A 25,073-nucleotide genomic window follows, 5' to 3' on the forward strand; every position below is an offset into this window, starting at 1 on the left:
TTGGGATATGTGGAATCTTAGAATATAATATAATAACGTATAGGAAAAAATATTTAAGGAAGTCAGCAGTAAGTTCAAGCATATTGCATTGAAAAATTTAGTAATTAACTCAAAGCTGCAAATGTGGTTTATTGTACGTCCACTCTCGAACACACTCCTCACACTCTTCCTTACACTCCCGGACAGTGTATGTCAAAGTATGTCTCAAGGATCAGTTGGGCTTAGAATTAGAATCAGTAGGGCTGCCTGTTGAATGTAGATTCCTGGGCCTCAACCTAAATTCCCTGGATCAAAAATTTTGAGTGTGTGAGTTAGCATTTTTAACAAACATTTGAGCTGATTCTGATGCAGAACAAATTTTGAGAACTTATTTCCCCAGCCTTTTGTGATTCCCTCTTGTCATGCTATAATTCACTTTCACTCTTTCTCACTTAGAACTTCAGGTGTCGTATTCCTCTCAGCTCAAAGTTCTGTCACATCTCACGTTCAAGGAATTTTTTTCTTTCAAAATCACAATAGACCAAAGTTGATCTTTTTCTTACACATTCAAAGCCAAGCTCACTGCCTCCTCACCCTCCATTCTGTATTCTCTTTCTCATTCCTAGTCCATTTTTCCCCTACTGTTTGTCATAGTGAGGTGTGAAATCATTCTGGCTTTAGAATTCCACAGAAGACCTTCAGTTGTCTTTGGTGGCCCCAGAGCTGCTCCTAATCTCCTGACTCACCCAGTCTTTGCCTTTTTCCTTCCCTTTCTCTCACTTTTTAAATTAACTTACTTTTGGTTAAGGTTTCCACCTTAGAAGTCAGGGAAGAAAGAGCTGTTTTATTTCTTCCCCCAAGTCCCTTATCCCCAGGACGGGTGAACATTCTTAGAAGGCACAGGTGTACAGAATTCCTTAGTCCTCCAGAATCTCTGTCTCTGTTGGCCCTTCCTGGACTCTGACCTCTGCATCCCTGTCTGGATTTTGCAGCCATAAATATGGGAGACATCTTTAAGCAATCTCAGATTGCATTGTTTGAATATACTTGACTGAGCAAATTGCATTTAAACTAAAATATATCAAGAACTTGTGTGTTTGGTGGTTTCTAAATATAACACCATGGGTAGCCATGTGGAAGTACCGCATGCATGAAAGTTTTATTACTTTGCGACCAAGGTAAAGATTAATAGGAAGCATTTTGGCTCATAGAGTGCATAATGCAACTCTCCTTTAAAACACATGAACTTGTTATGTTCGTGTGACTGATCACATAATCCATTGGAATCTTAATGATCCGTGAGATCAGTTGTTCACATTTTGTGGAGGTGCATCTACATTACAAAACAACAGTGCTTTCAAGAGGCCACTGCACTGTTGTGCTTTTGAAAACACTTGAATCACACAGTGCTGAAAGCAGGAACGCTATTGATGACTCATAAACACACACAGTCTAGTAAGAAGAAAACAAAAGAACTTATGGAAGAGAAGGAAATACAGTCAAATGTTTGTCTATGCTGCTTATTTTTAAAGCAACATAGACATTTTCTAAGAAATGATATTAATGTTTTAGCTTGTTTAATGGAAGAAATTTAAGTCCTGGAAACATATGTTGAAAATATTAGCATTTCTTACAATCACTAAAAAACTTTAAAAACTTTAGCGTTTCCTTGCAGTAACTAAAAAAAAAAATTTTTTTTTTTTTAAGATTTTATTTATTTATTTGTTAGAGAGAGAGAGAGAGCATGAGCACAGGCAGACAGAGTGGTAGGCAGAGGCAGAGGGAGAAGCAGGCTCCCCGCTGAGCAAGGAGCCCGATGTGGGACTCGATCCCAGGACGCTGGGATCATGACCTGAGCCAAAGGCAGCCGCTTAACCAACTGAGCCACCCAGGCGTCCCTAAAAAAAAATTTTTAAAACATTCTCAAATGAGACAAATTTCAGGAAAAGGTAGAAACAACCAAGAAATCAATTTACAATAAAGTTTTAGCTTCAACTGCTTTTACATACCACTTTTAAGAGTTCTCTCATATTTGTGTGATCATCAAATAAAAAGATGAAGAAACCGCATTAAGATTATTGATCCATTTGATAATTTTTTAGTTTTAGCTTACATTTTACAGTTTCACTTGGGGGAAGGAAATATGGGCTTTAACTCCATTTCCGAGGTACTGCTTTATGTTTTTTCTTAGAATAAGTTTTAGCGTCAAAAATTTTAAAAACCCTAATTTAATAAAAAGTTTAAGGCTACTAATAACTATTATCTTGATATATAAGTTAAAGAACAAAAAGTAGTTATGAATTGTAAAAAAGAACCACAGAAGAGATTGTGATTTTTTAACTTGTTTCTTTGATCACGTATTTAAGTTGGATACTTAATACTTGATGTATTTATGTCTTAGTTGCTGACTGTCTAGCTCTTCATCCTATGTTTATACCTGTAAGCAACAGTGTAATGAAAATACATTCAAAGCTTTTTTTTTTCCCCCCCTTATAGGGATGCCCTCTGCATCTTTTCTAGTAAATCTCCTCTCAGCTTTATTCATCCCTTTTGTGTTTGGAGAAACAGAAATAAGGTTTGCCGGACAAACAAAATTTGTAGTTAATGAAACAAGTACAACAGTTATTCGTCTTGTCATCGAAAGGATAGGAGAGCCAGCAAATGTCACTGCAATTGTATCGGTAAGAAATGATGTAGTTCTATTCTTACTGAAATAGATGATATGAAATTTCTTAGTTTCAGTGATAGTATTTTTTTAACTGTTTGAGATTCTGAGTTGTTTCATTATGATAAATGACTTGCAGTTACACTATTCCATTCATTTTTCTTATAGAGTTTACACAGCGCTCCAAGGTAGCATATGCACTTGACAATAATACTATTGTAAAGGTATAGGCTGATTATTTTAAAATGTTCATATATTTAATGTTAAAACAAATAAAAACCAAAGACATCAGTAACTATTTCTAAGTAGAAGAAAATTTTACTTTTAGTAATTTGGTTACAAGTTGTCTCTGCTCAGATATTAATTTCAGGTGGCTTAGGGAAAATACATAAAATATGTAAAAGCCGAAAAATGGCAAATTAAAAATGAATTTTGTCAGAGAGCTTGGGAGAAATGAAATACATTAACTTAAGTAGAAGTTAGGCAAGTAGTAAGTTTGTTAAACTGTTTATCAAGTTATCTTATACACACTTTGGTTATTAGGTGGATTGTGTGCCTATTTGTGTGTGTCTGTGTTTAATCAGTGGGGGCAAATCGGAGGGGGAGACAAACCATGAGAGACTGTGGACTCTGAGAAACAAACTGAGGGTTTTGGAGGGGAGGGGGGTGGGTGGATGGGTGAGCCTGGTGGTGGGTATTAAGGAAGGCATGGAGCACTGGGTGTGGTGCAAAACAATGAATTTTGGAACACTGAAAAAAAAATTAAATTAAATAAAAAAAAAATGTCATATGACTACTAAGGATGTTGCTGTGTTTGAGACCCAAAGTGCCTGAAATTTTTTTTTCAAAAATAAGTTTTGAAGGAGGAGATTAAATTAACCACATTGTGAAACATCGTAAAAAGAGATAAAGAAGAAAAACTGCTTATGAAATAAACCCAGTTTTATAATTTTGTGCATTGCTTTGAGTTTTTAATTTATGACCTGTGAATATATTTACTGAATTCATTTGGACTTGAGTATACATTATACTTAGTAATCTTTTATGCATAATTTCGATTGTATCATAAGGATGTTTTGGGATTGCCCTTTCATTTTCACAGTTTCTCTTGATGGTGGCATCATCATTTCTCAATCATTTTTCACCTGTTTTTCAATGAGGTTCCTTCCAATCTTTGCTGCTATAAATGCTGCTTTGATGAAAATGTTTACATATATATCAATTTTTACACATTTTGGGTTGTTAAGTGATTTTTTTGGACTGGATTGCTGTGTTTTTCTCTTTGTTTCAATGGCTCTTGATAGTTAGTGCTTTCTAAAAGGCTGTGCCACTTTTTATGTTAAGGAGTACAAGTTTTTCAATACCCTCAACAAGTTAATTGGGTATCTCAAGTATTTAAACTTTATTTTTATAAAAGAAAACTAGAAATTGACTATAATTTTCCTATACATATTTGTACTAAATCATAGTATTTTTTCCAGTAGCTAAGTTGTTCATTTTGAGTTCTTTGGCAAAAGAAATCTCATATAGCTTTGCACCAGAAGTTGCTCATTTATAATTTCATAATTACTGCTCCCTTGAAAATCTTATTAGCAGTGTTGATGTTACAGAATGAAGTCTTAAAAAGTTAAGGAAAAGTTTATGATGACTAAAGGAATTTGGTCTTTATTGGAGTTGTGGGGGAGAATATAAATAAAACTTGAGTTGAAGTTTTAAAAAAGCATTTCTTTGAAACCAAAAGGGTAAAAATAACTGATTTTCCTGATACAATTTGGCAGGCTAGTTCCTGCTTTATTTCCTATTCCTTTTTATTTCCTATTGTAGCTACAGTTTGTTTTCTTGTCAGGTTTGCTGTAATCCACTTCAGATCAATTAAGAGGTAGAAAAAAAATATTCACATCCTTACTTTCCTATATAATTATTACTTTTCTGTGTAATGATTCCTTTACCTTCCAGAGTATAAGCAAATGTTTTTGCTTAGACTCATTTTTAATAATTTTTTTTGACAGTGATTTTTGTCAATTGTTAAATATTTGTTTTGTTTTTGGTACATCCTGTCTATAAACATCAGCGTGAGTTGATGATTCCTGTTTTTTTCTGTTGATTGCTCCAATTAGCATCAGTTATGCCTATCCTAACACTGTTGTAAGAAATACCTATATTTTGCATTTGATAGCTGTATGGAGATGACACCGGTGACTTTTTTGACACATATGCTGCAGCATTTATACCTGTTGGAGAAACAAATCGGACAGTATACATAGCAGTATGCGATGATGACTTACCAGAGCCTGATGAAACTTTTATTTTTCACTTAACATTACAGGTAAGTCCTTTTGCCCCTGCTGCCCACCTTAAACTCAGAGAAACCTTACAGTGCGTAAAAATCTGTTTCTGTAGAGATAAAGCCCATCTAAAGACTGGAGGTGGTTTTCATAGAACTCAGAACTGATGACCTTTTTGTCAGTTCCACAGACAATATTATTGTGGTTATTATTCCTCAGACAATCTTGTTTAGAAGATTCTACAGTTAGTTTTTGGATCCATTCAGCTTATTTAGGAATTGCCATGACAGATGCTCAAGAAAACCAGTCTTCCATTTGGCCCTTTTCTCTTTTATCCCTCCCCTGCTACCAGATGCACAAAGAATGACCTAGACTTCTAAGTTCAAAGGAGAAGGATACAAAAAGCAGGCGTGGAAGTGGGAGGTCCCTGCGCCTTAGAATTATTTTGGACTGCCCCTGGGAAAAATGCTTGAATAGCCCAAGGTTTAATTGTCCTTTATGGCTTGATCTATTAGGTTGAGGTAATGACTGCTAACACTGTTCTAGTTAATTTTTCTGAGGGGCATTGGGAATTTTTTTTAGAATCATTAGGTCAGTATGAGTAAAATTTTTGTGAAAATGATGCTTGAAATAGTTCTCTTCTGCTTTTGTATATTACTTTTTGCATATTCCTTTATGCTGCTGTTGAATATCAATAGAAATGTTGTAGGAAACTCTTCCCTTGTTGATTAGAAAAGATGTTTTAATATTTCATCTTTAATCTGGCTCTGTGACTTACAGAAAAAAGTAATTGTTAAGCTTCAGCACCTTCTGTAGTGTAAGAAAAAAAATCATATTTGAATAGAATTTCACACTGCTTACTTAATTCTCTATTACATTAGTAATGGCATTAATTATAATATGGCATTACTAGCCAGTGATTACTTATCATTATAGTGATTGATATTTTGATAGCCAGTGATTACTGGTTTTTTAAACTTTTTTAAAAAGTTTATTTGGGACTTCTTTACCAGGTTGACTTAGTTTGAATATATTTTCTTAATCTGCATTAAAAGTGTATTTTTATTCATATTCTGAACAATTACGCAAAAACAGAAACTATTAAAATGTTTCACTGTTCCTCTTATTTTTAATTTTATTAACTTATTCTTGGGCTTTTATTTTAGAAACCTTCAGCAAATGTAAAACTTGGATGGCCAAGGACTGTGACTGTGACAATATTATCAAATGACAATGCATTTGGAATTATTTCATTTGATATGGTATGGTTGCAATTTGATTAATCTTGTGGTTGTTAGATAATAGTTATTAATTTTTTTTTGTTATTTTTCATGATGTTACCTGGTAGCATCCTAACATTTGATATTTAAATAAAATTTTCTCGAACTTCATCCATGTCCCACATTTTGTAGACTGTTCATTTGTTCTACCTAAGATTTCTTCAGCTTGAGGAGGCCTGTCGGATCATGGCCATCTCTTGTCCTAATCTCCTGCTGATCATTCTCACCTGACTCATTCGTTGCCTCCTTTGCTGTTCTCTAACTTGGATGTTGTCTTAGTCTGTTCTGTCTGCTGTGACAGAATTCTGTAGACAACAGGAATGATTTCTCCCAGTTCTGGAGGCAGAGACGTCTGAGATCTGTGTCTGGTGAAGGCCTGCTTCCTAGATGTCTTAGTGTGCTGTTTTCAAAGGGCAGGAGGGGCAAAGGAGCTGTGGGAGGTCTCTCTGATAAGGGCGCTAGTCCCATTCAGAATAGCTTTGCCCTTGTGACCTAATCATCTCCTAAAGGCCCCACTGCCCAGGATTTGAACACGACTTCAGGGTGGGGGGAGGAGGGGCACAAACATTTAGGCTCTAGCAGATGTTGTAATGTAGTTCCTTTTGCTTGATTTTCTCAGTTGCCACTGAAAGAAAATACTGTTTGTCCTCCTCCTCTGAAGGTTGGAGATGAGAAAAATTTACTGGAAGAGTACTGGAAAAACCTATAGTCAACTCAGAATTGAATAGAATGAAGACACGATAGTTCTTAAATTCTGTAGTCGGTCCCTACCCTGAGATTTTTTTCCCACTTACTCATATTTCTTAAAGGTTAAAACTCCTCATCATCTCCCTCAGTTTTGCTCAGCAGTTCATTCTTTTCTCTTGATCACTGAATTCCTGTGTGTCCTCTGTTCAGAGAGTTTTATCTTTAGAAAGAAGTACACAAGACAGGTTCCCCTTTGAGAGAAATTGTTTCCAGCTCTTATTTTTTTTTTTTTTAATGGTGCAGCCATTTTTAAAAATATTTTATTTATTTATTTGACACAGAGAGAGAGAGAGAGAGAGAGAAAGAGATGGAATCCAAGCAGGGGGAGTGGGAGAGGGAGAAGCAGGCTTCCTGTTGGGCAGGGAGCCTGATGTGGGGCTCCATCCCAGGATCCTGGGATCATGAGCTGAGCTGAGGGCAGATGCTTAACAGCTGAACCACCCAGGTGCCCATGTTTCCAGCTCTTAAAACAAAATTTATCTTGGATACAATTGGATCTTGCCACTAAGTTTTAGACTACAATCACCTTCCTGATACTGAGGCTTTTTGAATTATGTTACTAATTATCATTACTAAAAGATGATGATACTCCCCAGCTTTTTATTTATTTTCCAATTTAGATTGCTGCTACAATTGGTGCATTGTATGTCATTTTCTTACCTTAAATTATCTCTGTAACAAGGCAAGCTATAGATAAATATGAACTTTTAATTGCAGTATCTTTATTAAAAAAAGATGTGGATAATGTCAATATAGTAGACATTTTGTGACCTCCATTATATTGTCATTTACAAAATTAATTAAATTAATTAATCAGTCAGTTCTATTTAAATGATGGGGAATTACTTGTTAATTATGAAGCAGGCTCTCTTAATTGCTTAATTTTTCTCCTTACTGTCTTTCTTTTATATTCACTCCCAATTTATCACCCCTAACCTCATACTGACTTGTTTAAAGGTTTCTTTTCTCCCTCCCTCCTTTCTCCTCCCTCCCTTCCCTCCTTCCTCCCTCCCCCCTCCCTTCCCCCTCCTTCCCTCCCACCCGCCTTTTTTCTTGACACAGTACCTCTTAACCTCTGGGAATGAATCCCAGTCTTTAGCATTGGTGGCAGGTCCCTGACTGTTGTGGTTGCTGTGCTGCCAGGGAGCCCCTGACTGGGCACCTGCCCCATAAGGTTAAAATGAAACAAAGTAAACAGTTGAGGTCACAGTAGTTGCTAAATAAGCTGGCTTCAGCTCCTGGCCTGGATAATGATTATGTTGATGATGAAGAGAGCACTGATGATGTTCGATGTCTTTGGGACAGATATTCTGATCCCCATTTATGGATGGGGACACTGAGGCTTGGGGTCACCAGGAGAGATGGGCACTGCTGCCCTAGAAAGCATGCACCTGGCTGCTTCCTTCTTCCTCCTCTTCTAGGCCCAGTTTCAGGCACCCAAGTCAGCGTGTTTCAACATTTGAAGCCCTGGCTTCTTTCCCCCAGTGATCATGTCCTGAAAATCATTAGCAGTCCTCTGCTTTTCACTGGCAGGTTGGCCAATGAGAAGGGCATAGTGGTTAGGAGTAAGGCCTGTTGGTGGTGCTGCCACTGGGTGGTCACAATCAGCTACTCTCGGGGAGACGCAACTTGGTTTTTTGACATCCTGGGTCCCTGTGAGCATTTGAATTTCTCATCTTTCAACTAAATAACCTCTAAGATCTTTCAGCAGAATAGCTAGCTGATGGTAGAATCAGGACAAGAACTTGCATCTTTTGCTTGACCAAGTTTTATGTTCCCTTTACACTATTATTTTTAACCTTTCAAGCATTTTTATTAACTACAGCTAATTAATGCTAGGTCATATCACATTCTTCGGGTATGATGTGGATTAATTTGTCTATGTAAATTTAGTATTTCTAAGGTTAACAGTTTGTACCACCTCTACCTCTGGCTGATAAGTGCCTGTCTTTGCTGTTCCCACTAGCCTTTTTCAATCACAGTGAGTGAGCCCAGGGGCAGAAATGAATCTGTGCCTCTTACTCTCATCAGAGAAAAAGGAACTTATGGAATGGTTACTGTGACTTTTGAGGTAAGTTTAGTCTGAAATCACTTGAAACTTCAGAGTTCACATCAGGTGGCTATAACTTTTAAGTTATAAATTAAGTCATTTTATATATATATATTTTATATACACACACACACACACACACACACACATAATTAAGTTATAAATGAAGGTCCTTTCTATAATAAGCATGAATGACCCTTAAAAAACTGAAATAATAGTAAATACTTTTATTATCTGATAAATTTCATAGTTAATAAAAGATGTTTTTTGTTGTTGTTGTTGCTTGCATATACTATGCTACCATGAAACACAATGTATCATTTTATATACTGGTTGGTAATAATAAACCACAAAATAAAATAATAATAATGTTAATTCTAAAAAATTCATTAAACCTTTATGATAAACCTTTTCAAGGATGTAAATTTTAAAAATGCCCATGGGTTACTTAGGCTTATGTAAAATTTATGTAAAATTATTTGATTATTTGATGTCTAGTCTTCCCCCATTTTATGTTTTCCCCATTTAAAAAAATACTCTTAATGGATGCTGTTAAGAGCAGTCAGACTCCACCATGGTGGTCCATAGGTGTTAGAGCATTTGACTTGACTCAGATAGGCTGAGAATGAGGCAGGTTTCTTAGGGTGCTACCTGTCACCATTCCATTTGATTGCTTACTGAACACAGGCATACCAGTGAGTCACCATATTGCTATTTTATGAGATACATATTCAAATCTTCAACTAATTTTTGTCCCTTATAATATCTAGAACATGTTCATATGCTGTTTTCAAATATTAGAGCATTAATTTCTATCTTACCAGTTTCTATCTTAACTATTAATAGCAATATCAATAAAATGGATAGTTGGATTTATATAACCTAATTCTGAAACATAGTAGAGTTCTTCTTGTGCTCATGGAGACCTACACTGTACGATGGTTATGGTAATTGCATCAAAAAATAAAATGCCATAAGAGAATAATGTGTGAAAAACATAGTAGCACTAATTAAATATGCAGTAGTCGTAGATAGTACATTTTTGAAAATGTATCTAATAACAAATGTGGGAAAAATTGGGAAAAAATTGGTTGTGGAAAGGATAAGGCAAAATTGCAAATTTTGAATGTTACTTTCTGGATGTCTAAAGTTACTTTCTTGAGTCTTGAGCCTTTGTTTTGTTGAAATAATTACAACTAGTATTTGCTGAGCATTTAATGTTGCCATTTACTGTTCTAAGTGCCTTACATTGATTCTCACTACATATAAAAACCACATCTCGGGGCGCCTGGGTGGCTCAGTGGGTTAAAGCCTCTGCCTTCGGCTCAGGTCGTGATCCCAGGGTCCTGGGATCGAGCCCCACATCGGGCTCTCTGCTCAGTGGGGAGCCTGCTTCCTCCTCTCTCTCTCTCTGCTTGCCTCTCTGCATACTTGTGATCTCGGTCTGTCAAATAAATAAATAAAATCTTAAAAAAAAAAATAAATAGGGAAATTGGGAGTCTGTGGAGCAGGAGAGGTCACATGCTGAAGGGACTGTTAAAAAAAAAAAAACAAAAAAAAACCACATCTCTTCCCAGAACTTTGTCTCCCTCGTGCCCTTCTTAATTTCTTCTCCATAATACTTATCATCATCTGAAAAATACACATTTATTTATCATTTTTCCCTTTCATTAAATGTAGGTCCTTATGGGTAGGGAGTTTGCCTATTCACTGCTGTATCCTTAGCGTGTAACAGAGATCAGGCACAGAGTACTTAATAAGCACTTTTCAAAAAGAATGGTCTTATTACTTCTTCACATCTAACCTGTGAAGTGGATAGTATTATGCCTATTTTAAAGATAAGAGAGAGAGAGAGAGAGCGCGCGCACAGGTGGGGGATAGGGGGTGGTGGCAGTGGTAGGCAGAGGCTGAGGGAGAAGCAGACTCCTCACTGACCAATGAGCCCAGTGCAGGACTCAATCCCAGGATCCTGAGATCATGACCTGAACCAAAGACAGACACTTAAGTGACTAAACCACCCAGGCATCCGTTGGGGTTATATAATATCTTGCTCAACGTTATACAGTCAGTGCTGGTACTGCCATTTGATTCTGTTACTTAAGAGAATTTACCAATTTTGAATACGTACCTGTGAAGAAAATCTATGTTTTTTTTCTCAGATTTACTTTAATGGCTGAGAAAAAAAGAAAAAGTGCTTAGAAACCATGTAGTTTAATGTGATTGTAGTCAAGATCTATAACTGTATTATACTCCTGGACTATTAATTAAGAGGGCAGACTTATGTACAGTTTTCTATAATTCTTCTCTCAAAACATTTTTTTTTTTTAAAGATTTTATTTATTTATTTGACAGAGAGAGATCACAAGTAGGCAGAGAAGCAGGCAGAGAGAGAGAGAGAGAGAGGGAAGCAGGCTCCCCGCTGAGCAGAGAGCCCGATGCAGGACTCGATCCCAGGACCCTGAGATCATGACCTGAGCCGAAGGCAGCGGCTTAACCCACTGAGCCACCCAGGCGCCCCCTCTCAAAACATTTTTAAGTGGATTTTTGATTTTTGTCAGTAATGCTTTCTTACTCTTGTGAAATATTTTGTGTTTATCAATGGCACTGTGTGTTTCTTTGCAGGTAGAGGGTGGCCCAAATTCACCTGAGGAAGATTTGAGCCCAGTTAAAGGAAATATCACCTTTCCCCCTGGCAGAGCAATAGTCATTTATAATTTGACAGTACTCGATGATGAGGTGAGATACTGTTAAATGCTTCAATGGGACAGGGACTCTGCCTGTAGTACAGACATGTTGGAGTACATTATGTCAAGCATTAAACTGTGTTCACTATTTGAAATTATTCAAGAACATAGTCCTGTGTAAGGTTAGTGTATAGTACTAACTAGTTAGTGTATACTTTAGATATAAAGAGCCATTTTGGAGTATCTCTGATTAATATTTACCTAATTTGTTTTACATAAAATTGTATATCTAAAAGCTGATAAGCCTGAATATAACCGGCAACCACATGTATTACAAAAACTTAATCATTTTGTAAACCCTGATGATTGATTTTTGTTGGTGATTTCAGTTTTGAACAGTTACAGTACTACCTACACAGCGTAAGTATTTTACTATGGAAACAAAGAAGATTCTACTGTAATTGATATTCTTTTGTTTGGATATTTTAAATGTTCACATTCATGCGAAGGCTTTAGTTTAAATTTTTACATTTCATAATGAAGTTACCAAGGATTGAGATATGTGACACAGCTAACTTAACTAAGAAGGGAAGGGATTTGAACAATAATGTGCAAGGGTATCTCTTGTGAGCTAAATGAGAGAAAATGTAACTTTTAATAAAACAATCTTAATATTGTCAGAAACAAAGAGAGAATAAAATAGCTGGGAATTTTATCCCTTACCTTGCTACAAAAAAAAAAAAAAATCATGAAATCAAATCACAAAAAATCCCAAGAGAAGAAAAATGATTTAGAAGACATTGTTAGAATTTGTTTCTCTTAAAAAAAAATGAAATAATAGGTAGCATTGATGACTCTAGTTCTTCTGGTTCTTTAAGCTAGTAAAAACCTTTTGTTTTTAGATCCTTGAAAAGGTTATAATTTGGGGCAATGATTAATTATGCATTTTACCTAGAAACTTAAAAGATCATCCTCTGAGCATCTAATGTACAGCATGGTGCCTGCTGTTAATAATACAGTGTTGTATACTTGAAAGTTGCTGAGAGTAGATCATAAGTGTTCAGTCACTCACACAAAAAGAATCAATGTGTGAGGTGATGATTATGTTAATTCTCTGGATCTCTGCAGTTATTCCAAAATGTGTATGTATATCAAACCATCATGTGTACATTTAAAATATATTAGTTATATTTGTCAATTATTCCTCAGTAAAATTGGGCAATAAAGAGATCACCAATCAAATCACAGCATTTTTTTTAGATAAATAGCATTACCTTTTGTATTGCTGTTTATGGAGGTAAAAAGATTTCTTTCTTCCCTTTTATTCATAAAACAGAATTTATCTAAACAGCATTATCCCCAGGAATTCTGTGTAGCTGCAAAAAAAAAAAAAAAAAAAAAAGTTTCACTCTAACAGTGTCAACATTTCCCTGATAGTGACTCTTAGAGCTTGTTCTCCAGAGGCATGATGTGTATTTTGGAAATCATATGATTGGTATATGTTTACTTCTTGAATTAGAAATCATTTAGAGCAAAGCAAGAATAATTCACATGTTGAAAACTATTTGCATGTGATGTTTAATGTAAAGTTTTCCATATTCTTAGATATTATATATCTATAATATTATCCCAGATTCTTAGATATTCTTACATATTATTATTAGATTACTATCATGCTACTTCTGACTCTACCAGTTTGATAAAACTAGTAAAATTTTATGCCCAGTCTTACTGTCAAATCATTAGTGTTACCTAAAGATTGATCAAGGTTGGAAGACATTATACCTATATTTTAATACCTGTCCATACCATTGCTTTATGAACTTTTCCTTCCCTATCTAAAATATATTATGTAACTTTGGAAGATATATTAAAATGTAGATTTTAAACAAGCCTCTCTATTCCCTTCAGTTAAAATTTTTTTGTATCTTTGTACTGAAGCATAGCAACTTTGTATACTCTGGTTTCTTTGCAGATGTTTTGGCTATTGATATTTTTGCTGTTGTTTATATTTATTGACAGGTACCAGAAAATGATGAAATATTTTTGATTCAACTGAAAAGTGTAGAAGGAGGAGCTGAGATCAACACCTCTAGGAGCTCAGTTGAAATAATCATTAAGAAAAATGATAGTCCCGTGAGATTCGTCCAGAATATTTATTTGGTCCCTGAGGAAGACCACATACTCCTAATTCCAGTGGTTCGTGGAAAAGATGAAAATGGGCATCTGATTGGATCTGACGAATATGAGGTTTCAATCAGTTACGTTATTATAACTGGGAATTCAACAGCACATGCCCAGGAAAATTTAGACTTCATTGATCTTCAGCCAACACCAACTATTGTTTTTCCACCTTTTACTCATGAATCACACCTGAAATTTCAGATAGTTGATGACACCATTCCAGAGATTGCGGAATCATTTCATGTTGTATTACTAAAAGATACCTTGCAGGGAGATGCTGTGCTATTACCCCCTTCTATTGTGCAAATCACCATTAAGCCAAACGACAAACCTTATGGAGTCCTGTCATTCAACAGTATCTTGTTTGAAAGGACAGTTGTAATTGATGAAGATACAACATCAAGGTATGGTTTATTTTAAACCTGTTATTACGATTATTTTAATATATTATTCCGTGATTCAGTACTTGTGCCGTTGGACATAGTGTCGAACTGTGTCACTTCTTCCACCATGGTTTTGATGTTTTCTCTCTTATTTTCAGAGTGATTTAAATATGCAAGTGAATTCATACTGTAGTAGGTTCCCAGGACACATCTACATATCTACCCCTTCATATTAAAAACAGCCATTCGTTCTCTATGATATGGATTCTGCTTTTACCAAAATCTGATGGCCAGTTTGACGTTGAAAAAAGCCCAGCTAAGGGGGGACACCTGGGCGGCACAGTGTGTTAAGCCTCTGCCTTCAGCTCAGATCATGATCTCAGGGTCCTGGAATCGAGCTCCCCATCTGCTGAGCCTGCTTCCCCCTCTTTCTCTGCCTCTCTGCCTACTTGTGATCTCTCTCTTTGTCAGATAAAAAAATGAAATCTTAAAAAGAAAAAGAAAAAGCCCAGCTAAGGGAAACAAGTATAATATGTGACCATATGTATTTATTATAAAATTCTAGATTTGAAGAAATTACAGTGGTTAGAAATGGTGGCACCCATGGGAATATTTCTGTGAACTGGGAACTGACACGGAATAGCAGTGATCCCTCACCAGTAACAGCAGATATCAGACCAAGTTCCGGAGTTCTCCATTTTGCACAAGGGCAGATGTTGGCATCAATTCCTCTTACTATTGTTAGTGATGATCTTCCAGAAGAAGCAGAAGCTTATCTACTTCGGATTCTGCCTCATACAGTACGAGGAGGTGCAGAAGTGAGCGAACCAGCAGAGGTAGATCAGTTGTTCTGCTTTACTTGTGTGAATATTTCTGTGCTACTGAAGAGCCAAAGAATTTGATCACACGTATTACTTTTATGTCTAGGTGGGTGCAACAGGAAGAACACTTGTTTTTAGAAATGATGTATGTTTCCATTACTCAAGATGGTCTTTTCCGTAAATAAAAAATTTACTCTTCAAAAAAATTCCACAAGCAATAAATTGGGAAAGTTGCCAAATCTATTTTTGATTCATCTTTTACTCTATTACATGTAAAAAGTGATCATCTTTAGACATGATATGTAAATAACTATTAAAAATCAGAATAGCTTAGAAAATCAATAGTTTGGTTTTCTCAGATGTGAGAATTCTACACTTTAATATTTTATTTCCTTATCTGCAGCTTTTGTTCTACATTCAAGATAGTGATGATGTTTATGGCCTAATAACATTTTTTCCTATGGAAAACCAGAAGATTGAAAGCAGCCCAGGTGAACGATATTTATTCCTGAGTTTTACAAGAGGAGGAGGAACTAAAGGAGATGTAAAGATGCTTTATTCTGCCCTTTATATTCCTGCTGGAGCTGTGGACCCTTTGCGAGCAAAAGATGGCATCTTAAATATGTCCAGGAGAAATAACCTCATTTTTCCAGAACAAAAAATCCAAGTCACCACAAAACTACCAATAAGAAACGATGCATTCCTTCAGAATGGGGCCCACTTTCTAGTAAAGGTACTGTAATGATTAGAACAATTTCAACTTTGGTTCAACTGCAAATGTATTTGTCTGTGTGAGAGAGTTAACTAACCCTTATCTTGCCACACTGATGGTTTGGATGCTACCATTAGTTAACTACAATTTGTTGAGGGCGCCTAAGGAGAGAAAGTGTCTGCTCCTAAGCCATATAAGGATGAATAAAACAAGGGTCCTACTAAAGTTATTACTTTAATAAAAGTATACCAACTTGAAATGCAGGTCAGACAATAACAGATGACAAAATGGAGTAACACAGATTGTTAATGGAGGAGGGCAGGTAGGGGAGAGATTGAGAGAAAGAAGGAGAAAGAGATCCACCATTCTTTTGAGTTGATTTAGGAAAATATGATAGGAATGGGATTTATAGGATAAATACTGTTTTTCATGATGGATACTGCAGGGGAGGCATTTCAGAAATAAAGCAATATGAGAAAAATTGTGTAGATTTTAAAATAACATACTAAAAAATCTGTTTCTTTGTCTATTAACTATAGATAGAATCTCTGGATTCTCATCTACTTAATAAAAAGAAGTTAGGGGAGTGCCTGGGTGGCTCAGTGGGTTAAAGCCTCTGCCTTCAGCTCAGGTCATGATCCCAGGGTTCTGGGATCAAGCCCCGCTTTGGGTTCTCTGCTCAGCAGGGAGCCTGCTTCCCCCTCTCTCTCTGCCTGCCTCTCTGCCTACTTATCATCTCTGTCAAATAAATAAATAAAATCTTAAAAAAAATAAAAAATAAAAAGAAGTTAGGGCCCTGTAACATATTCTTCTACTTTTTTTTTATTAACCAAAACATTATTTTTATTGCCAAAATTTAAAAAAATCTGCACTCACTTATGATAATGTCGTTATGTTTTCCATGCATTTGTTATTGATTGATTCTGAAAATTAGAAAGCAACAAAGGATGCTTACCGAATTTTGGTTATGTAAATAAATTTAATAGAAATTCAAATAGTGTGAATGGGTTGATAAAGAGTTTATAATCCTTTATCTCCACATATTTCACTAACCGAAATATGTATCAAATGAAGTCTCATATTCAATTAATTTTTTCGAATCATGCACATTTAAATTGGTCTCATATTTTTGCCTAGACTTTGTTTTATGCTTTTTGCTGCTTTCTTTAGTATTTCTGACTGCTCCCTATCTATATGCCATCCTCACCACATTCTAGCTTCCAGTTTTCTTATACATGTTGCATGGTGAGTTAGCCATACTAACTGCTTTCTATGCTTGCTCCACACCTGCTACTTGGAATGGTTTCTACTGAGCTCCCGAATTTTCTTGATCTCTTGCTTTTTCTTTCTTGGATTGTGTTTGGTTTTTGTTGTAATGTCTTCCTCAAATACATATGCAGAAAAGGAAGATGCAAAGTAAACTTTTTGAGTCTTTGAAAAGCTAAAAACAAAACTTCAAACTCACATTGATAGTTTGGCTTGGTAGAAATTTTTAGATTAAAATGATTTTTCCAGGGTGCCTGGATGGTTCAGTTGGTTAAGCGTCTGACTCTCAATTTCGGCCTAGGCCATGATCTCAGGATTGTGGGATTGAGCTCTGCGTTGGACTGTGCACTGGGTGTGGAGCCTGCTTGAGATTCTCTCTCTTCTTCTCTCTCTCTCCCCTTCTCTAAAAATAAAAATAAATACTTTTTTCTTCAGAATTTGGAGGGTATTGTTTTATAGCACAGTTGCTGATGAGAAATTTGTGGGGAAAGACATTATTTACATTTTTAGGTAACTTGCTTGTTAACCCTGAGATCTTTTTTTTTTTTTTAAATCTTCTTAATGTTTTGAATTCCACAGGACTGTTTCCTACTTTGCTTGGTGCTTGATGAGGTAGGCCCTTTCATTCTGAAAACTCTTGTCTTTTTTTGTATGTTTTCACCTGGGACATTGCTCATGCTTGTACCATTTGTATATTTTTTGAGGACTCCAGGTAGAGGAGTCTAGAAGGTGACCTGTTATGGAGATATAAGATTTATCAGTATGTAGAGGATACCTCTTTGTAACATGTGTACCCACAAGAAGACATTTTGCCATTGTTTCCAAAGGTTTTGCCACTTAATGTTAGGAGATTCTGCTCTTCATCTTTTTTTGTTTGTTAGTTTGTTTTTTTTAAGACTTTATTTATTTATTTGACCGAGAGTCTGTGAGAGAGGGAATACAAGCAGGGGGGAGTAGGAGACGGAGAAACAGCTTTCCCGTTGAGCAGGGAGCTCGATGCGGGGCTCAGTCCGAGGACCCTGGGATCATGACCTGAGCCGAAGGCAGACGCTTAACCCACTGAGCCACCCAGGCACCCTCTTCATCTTTCCTTATTTTTTTATTGGTATTTTGTGTTACCTCAAAATGGGGAAGGTATGATGTGATGCATACTTCTAGGAGGATAACCCATCTTGGAGGACCCTTGAATTTCTCTTGGAGTGATGGGTGAAGAGAACATGGCCTTGTACACAGTGGTGTCTGCTTCCCCTGTGGCTTGTGGGATGCTCTTGTGACGTGAGTGGCCAGATGGGGCATCCGCATCTGTGAAGTGGGATTGAGCATGTGGTGGAGTCCCTGGCCCTGGCCATGTTGAGCAAGAAATTAAAGGGACTAGAATGCTGCTATCGGAACACATGTGAAGATATATTTAGAAATTTTTTTGAAAAGGTGTACATTTGGCCTTATAAAAAAGAGGTCACGGTGTTTTAAGATTGGACCTAATGATACATGAAAGTGCATAACTAATTTCACCAGTTTGCACTGAGGGCAGCATTTCCCAAACTTAGCAGTTTTCAAGAGTCCCTGGGAGAAAATAACTTGTTACGAGGAGTTTCAGAATTTGATGGAGTTTTTGTTTTTATTTTTGGTATCAGCGCTGTTCTTTGCCTTTTCTGCTGTCCTCGTCCTCTGGATTCAGAGCAATGTCATTGATATACATTGTCTTGGTTCAGGTTGCTAAAAAGAATACCATAGGCTGGTGGCTTGAACAACAGACCTTTATTTCTCATAGTGCTGGAGGCTGGGAAGTCCGAGATCAGGGTGCTGGCATGAAGAGTGTCTGCTGAGAGCTGTCTTGAGAGCTCTCTTCCTGGTTTGCAGACTGATGTCTTATTGCCGTGTCCTCCCATAGTGGAGAGAGACAGGAAACAATCTCTTTGGCGTCATATAAGGGCATCAGTTGCATCATGGGGGTCTAGCCTCATGACCCAGTTATCTCCATGTGCCATTACCCAGGGGATTAGGTTTTCAATGTGTGAATTCCGGGGGAGCACAAATATTTAAAATCATAACATACATTTAAGGTATGTCAGTTTTCAGTTCTCCCTTCTGTGTGTCTCCAGTCTTGCATAGGGCACAAGAGAACCAAATTATGAACCCAAGTGAAATAAAGCAAAGATTTTACACAGTTGCTTTTACTTTCATGGAGGCCTAGGCATCCTGGCATTCTTGTGATATGAGATGAATTTAATTGTTGATTTTGAGTTTTGGAGAACTTTTCTGTTCCCATTTTGGCTCTCTGATTTCTTTTCTCATGCTGCCTCAGGACCAGTTTTTACTGTGGATACAGACCACTTATATCTGTGCCAATATTAGTAACCTTTCTATCAAGCTTTTACTCTTTTGAAAATATCTAGTACATCTATCCAAGTAGCTGTAGAGAATCTCTTTGTCAACAAAAGTTTATTGAGGACCATCTATGGATCAGATATTATCCGAGCTATTTTCAGCACTGTATATGATCATGGCAGAATTTATTCTTGATGCTACTTGAAAAGTCAGGGAAAACTTGAAGAAGTGTATAGTGTCTGAATTTTGGTGATGCCGGTTTAGAAATCTGTTTGCACCACTAATTCCAGACTCAATTCTTTTTAGCTCTCTGTATTCAGTTATAAAAACAGTTATAAAAACTTAGAGTGCAGACAGTTAATTTAACAATTTAGAAAAAAAAAAAAGACACTATTAGTCACCAACACAATTCCTTGAGGTTCAAAACAGCTGTAGGTTCTGGAAGGCTGGTTGAAATTAGAAGGTTATGTAGTTTGTATAGTACATAATGGATGAGCAACTCAAGAATAGGAGGCATCAGATTCTGCATGGAAAGTTGAATGAAATTGAAGAAAGGAGAATCTGAGACATGAGCTCCTCATTCTTCACTAACCCTCTCAGCTAAATACATTAGTCTGAGATACAACTTTTGGCAGGCTTGGGGTTTGCTAATGTGCTGTCCCAGTTGCAAACTGTCTGAAAGCAAAGAACGACTCTATGAATGGGGCAGTTTGATTTAGCAGATGCTTAAGGAACCCAGACAAAAAGGCTTAGAGACTAGGAAATAAGCCATGGAAAATTAGCATTTTCCTTTTGATCCGTTCATTTCATAGCATTCTGTATCTTCTTTCTTTGTATTTTTCAAAAATCCTGTACTTAGAATTAGATTTTTTGATAAATGTGAGATATGACTTACTTATTTTCCTCCTTTCTTTTTAGAAAGTTTTGGAGTAAAAACTCCAAAGTTTTGGAGTATTTGGAGTAAAAATATCCTGATGTTTTGAATAGTATTATCAGTTTAGCTCTTGGTGAATGTATGGGAATGAGAGTGTTCATTCACAGACACATGCTTACTCACGCATGACCAAGTATTTTGGAAACATCTTTGCCTCCAAACAATGTATACCTTATATTTATATATATTTTATATATGCATTAAGTATAGATATAAATTAAATATATATATTATCTATACATATAATATGTACATTTTATTTGTTTATTCTTTGTAATATTTTTAAAGATAAGTAGAAATTTACATGTATATCTATTTCTTTTCTTTAGAAAGAATGACAGATATGTGGTTTTTACTATTTATCTTTACATTTTATTTATTTTATAAAGTAAATGCAGCATACTAAGGAATTACACATTTTATTTTACTACATACCATTTTTGACAAAATGTGTCAGTCTAATTTCTTTTTTTTTCTTTAACCAAATGACTACCAAAATATAGAGGGTTTTTTTTTTTTTGTATCTTTCTCCTGTATGTGACTTTTAGATTAAAAAAAAAAACTAAAAATATTTATATATTTTTAGAAAGGGGGGGAAGGGAAAGGGGGCAAGACAGAGAGAATCTTAGTCAGGTTTCATATCCAGCACGGAGCCCGACACAGGTCTCAACCTCACAAACCTGAGATCATGACCTGAAATGAAATCAGGAGTCAGACTCTTAACCAACTGAGCCACCCAGGCAGCCCTCCTGTAGGTGATTCTTTTTTTTTTAAATTAACGTTTAATGTATTATTTGTTTCAGGGGTATAGGTCTGTGATTCATCCCTCTTACACAATTCACAGCACTCATCATAGCACATACCCTCCCCAATGTCCATCACCCAGTCACCATACTATCCCTCCCACCCTCCTTCCCTCCAGCAACCCTCAGTTTGTTTCCTGAAACTTAAGAGTCTTATGGTTTGTCTCCCTCCCCAGTCCCATCTTGTTTCATTTTTCCCTCCCTTTCCCCCATGACCCTCTGCCCTGCCTCTCAAATTCCTCATATTAGAGAGATCATGTGATAGTTGTCTTTCTCTGATTGACTTATTTTGCTTAGCATAATACCCTCTAGTTCCATCCATGTTGTTGCAAATGGCAAGATTTTGGGTTTTTTGATAGCTGCATAGTATTCCATTAAATATATATATATATATATACCACATCTTCTTTATCAATTCATAAAGCAAAATGTGTGACATTTTAAAAGGGCATTTGCTTTTGTCTTTAACATATATATCATTTATCATAAAATGTGACATTGTGTGTGGGATCGGAACTACTCCTGTCTGTTTGTGGAAAATCAATTTAAATCACAAGTCTCTTCTGGTAGTAACTTATTGGCATTGTTTCCACATTACAAAGCCTATCAGAGGGCTCTAAAGAGTGGGAGATCCATAATGTGTTACTAAGTTCAGAATTGCTTTTCAGCTTAAAATCTTTATTGTTTTTGCAGTCCTGTAATGATTATTTATTCCTGTATTCCTCACGTGAACACGGTATGGATTGATCAGGTGAATTTTGGAAAGTTAGAATATTAAGATGTTGAAGGTTTGTGATATACCAGGATTCCTATAGAGCTCCTTTTGTGTTAGAAGGATGAGTTGACAGGCATTTACTGTGTTTCAGCTGCAGTTTTGGGTCTGTGTCATGGCCTGGTGAAATGCTGAGGAAGAGAACACAGACTCACAAGGGCTATGTTAGGAAGTAAAAGTCTGGAATTTACAAAATGATGATAGGCAAGCAACATGTGAAATTTATAATAAAGTTCTAAGTTTAGGGAGGGCAGTTGTAGAAGTTCAGAAAGAGAATAGAAGGGGCTGCAGATACTAGGAAACCTTCACGAAAGGGGGAGATTTAACCGGTCTTTAAGAGTGGGCGCATTTTGGACTTGTGAGATGATGAAGGGAGGCTATTCTAGATGAGAATACTGTGGAAGTTACTCTAGTGTAACTAGAGTAATGTTCATTAGGTCATGTTCATTAGGCGCGGGGATACTGTGTGATATACATATGCTGTTTTTCTTTAAACAGAGAGACATGTTAGGTTACATTTGGAGTGTTGAACGATCTTCTGATAGTGAGTTTTCTCTGGCATAGAAGGGGAGGGGGTGATTGATTGGAAGTGTGGGTCAGTGGAAGAGAGGAATGAGACGTAGGTCAACTCTCAGTTTGCCTTTAGGGTCAAGATAGTTGGGTACAGGTGTTAAGGAGGAAAAGCAGTTGGTAGTGCTGGTGATGTTGGTCGTGAGGGAACATGGAGGTAGTTATTTCTATTTTGGATATTCTAACTGTAAGGTGTCTGTCTGTGTGACATTTATGTGATGTCCAGGGACAGTTGTTAGAAAGATTTGGAATTCACAGGAGAGATCGAGATATTATTAGGGAGAGGGTATGATATTGTAAGATAAAGGGCTTAGAAAGAACGCTGGGGAATAATAACAAGAGAAAAAACAAAAAACTCAAGAAGCCAGTGTAGGAGATTGAAGTAGGATGGTGACTGAAAGAGGAGATGAAGTTGCCAAGTTTGTGATCTTTACTTATTTATTTTGTTGTCCCATGCTATTAAGATTTTTTTAATTAAAAATTTCTCTTCTTTTAAATTTTTTTTTGTGTTTGTTTATTATAGTTGGAAACTGTGGAGTTGGTGAACATAATTCCCCCAATCCCACCTGTAAGTCCTAGATTTGGGAAAATCCAAAATATTTCTTTAGTGGTTACTCCAGACATTGCAAATGGAGAAATTGGCTTCCTTAGCAATCTTCCAATCATTTTACACGAACCAGAAGATTCTGCTGCTGAAGTGGTAAGTAAGCTTTTTCTTATTGATGAGCCCTAATGAGTCTGAGATAAGGCATAGACAGTTTTCCTTTTTTGTAGAGTTAACATACAGACTTAACAGACCTTGAAAAGCTTCACCATTTACAGCAAGTCTTCAGTGTGTCATTTGATATAAGTAACTAATGAATATGTGATTTTCCCATCATCTTTTGCCATATTTGTTAGAATAAAATTAGAATTAATTGCTCATGGCCAGAATTGGGTGTTTTGATGTAGATGTTTTTAGATAGTGCTATGACATTTGCCAGAGTGATAGCTAAACATAATTTTTCTTTTTTTATTGACCAAGTCACATGTATTGCAGGTATCCCTGACCTATTGTATTTATCAGTGTTACTCATGCTTGCTTTGGGCAGGACTAGGGTGGCTGCCTTGGGTTCTGTGCTTGGCGGCAGAAGGGATCCACTTGGATCGCCATTCCACTTGGTGGTGGGAAAGTTGTGGAATGCCAGATCTGAGACATTTTTTATATATGGGTAAATTTTTGTGGGCGCGCACACACACACACACACACACACACACACACACACACACAAAAGCACACTCATAAACATATCACCCCTATGTGCCCCCAACCCTGATTGAATTTTCCAGCCATTTATCTAGGGATGACTCTTTCAGCTTTACCATTATCTGAGTCACGGTCTATCCCCGAAACCTTCTCTAAGACTCTCCTAACTTAGATTTGATTTAAAGTAGGTTTGGGTTCAGATCGGAAAAGGGGAGAATTGTTTTTGTTATCAAAGTCTTATGTCGGAATATGGTATCCGTGACTTCCTTTGCTTGTATATTTGATTCTGGAAATTGGCAGAGTATCTCATTGTTCAAGATGGTTCTGATTTTTGTATTTTTTTTAATATACTGTTTCCTTCTAAAAACTTAAAAACTAAAAACATTTAGAGAGTGGATTTCTTTTATTCATTATCTGCTGTCAATTTACCATTTCATATTTTTCCCTTGAGGGAAATTAGTTTTGAGGGAAAATTTTGGGCTCTGTAAACTTGCATTCTTCCCCTCTGGGAAACAGAAAGTGTGGAAATATCCCTCAGTTCTCTTTCTCTCTGTCCCATCCACAGCCCAGGCCACACCCACTCCCTCAGGGTGACTCTTAATTTTTTTTGTCTTTCTTAAGTATCTTATTTTGCTTACTAGCCTCCAGCCCAGACAGTTGATAGTCAGATTAGCAGAATGGTTAGTGAGGAAAATATCTTCCATTTTTCAAAATGGGTTGTGTTAAAAAGCAAAGAACAAGGAAGGTAGTTTTTTAGGGACTTAAAAAGAATAATGTATCTACCATTAAGTTTTCATTTATATTCTTTATTTGAAAAAAACTTTATCATTATCTACAATGATCCTTCTATTTTCTGTATTTGAAATGTACTGCACTTAAGTAAAACTACCAAAAATAATTTGTTTCAGAATTATTATAAAGCTGCCATTTATTTAGCTCATTTAATGGAGAGGCATTCTAATCCTCTCCACAAACTTGCAAAATGGGGAAGTCCTAGCTTCATTTCACTAGAGGAAATTGAGGTCAGAGAGGTTAAGTAACTTGCCCAAGGTCACCCAGAACTATTTGAGTATCTCAGTTTATTTCTATCACATGTATCATATTGGCTAGAAACATTTCTTGTTCTTATTTATATTATTATTTTCTTATTTTTGCCTCCATAACTTTAAGATGAATTTTTCATAATTTTCTAGTTTTAATTACAAAACTTTATCTTTCAGTTTATATTGTGATATTACATTATTTCTTTTTTTTGGGGAGAAACTTTGATGAAAATTTCGTATTTAACCAATATGTTCTGTGGTTTTTTTCACTGTTCTTTGGCTTTTAAAATATCCTTTTATTAAGACAAAATACAGGTTAGG

The 25,073-nt window shown here is 36.2% G+C and overlaps 1 protein-coding gene across 1 annotated transcript in view; it reads left to right on the top strand.

Moving 5' to 3' along the window:
* The first annotated feature begins 1,129 nt into the window (after nucleotides 1-1,129).
* Nucleotides 1,130-25,073, top strand: part of LOC111148290 (adhesion G protein-coupled receptor V1) — a 507,584-nt gene continuing 483,640 nt past the window's right edge. Inside the window, exons 1-10 of the mRNA XM_022504771.1 lie at nucleotides 1,130-1,157; nucleotides 2,476-2,660; nucleotides 4,821-4,970; nucleotides 6,096-6,191; nucleotides 8,923-9,027; nucleotides 11,629-11,742; nucleotides 13,713-14,278; nucleotides 14,823-15,093; nucleotides 15,482-15,811; nucleotides 22,987-23,163. Coding sequence (XP_022360479.1) covers nucleotides 1,130-1,157; nucleotides 2,476-2,660; nucleotides 4,821-4,970; nucleotides 6,096-6,191; nucleotides 8,923-9,027; nucleotides 11,629-11,742; nucleotides 13,713-14,278; nucleotides 14,823-15,093; nucleotides 15,482-15,811; nucleotides 22,987-23,163 — 2,022 coding nt within the window. The remainder of the gene's footprint in view (nucleotides 1,158-2,475; nucleotides 2,661-4,820; nucleotides 4,971-6,095; nucleotides 6,192-8,922; nucleotides 9,028-11,628; nucleotides 11,743-13,712; nucleotides 14,279-14,822; nucleotides 15,094-15,481; nucleotides 15,812-22,986; nucleotides 23,164-25,073) is intronic.

This window comes from Enhydra lutris, unplaced genomic scaffold, assembly GCF_002288905.1.
Source record: "Enhydra lutris kenyoni isolate GAN:26980312 unplaced genomic scaffold, ASM228890v2 scaffoldscaffold19, whole genome shotgun sequence".
Classification (NCBI taxonomy): Eukaryota; Metazoa; Chordata; class Mammalia; order Carnivora; family Mustelidae; genus Enhydra; species Enhydra lutris.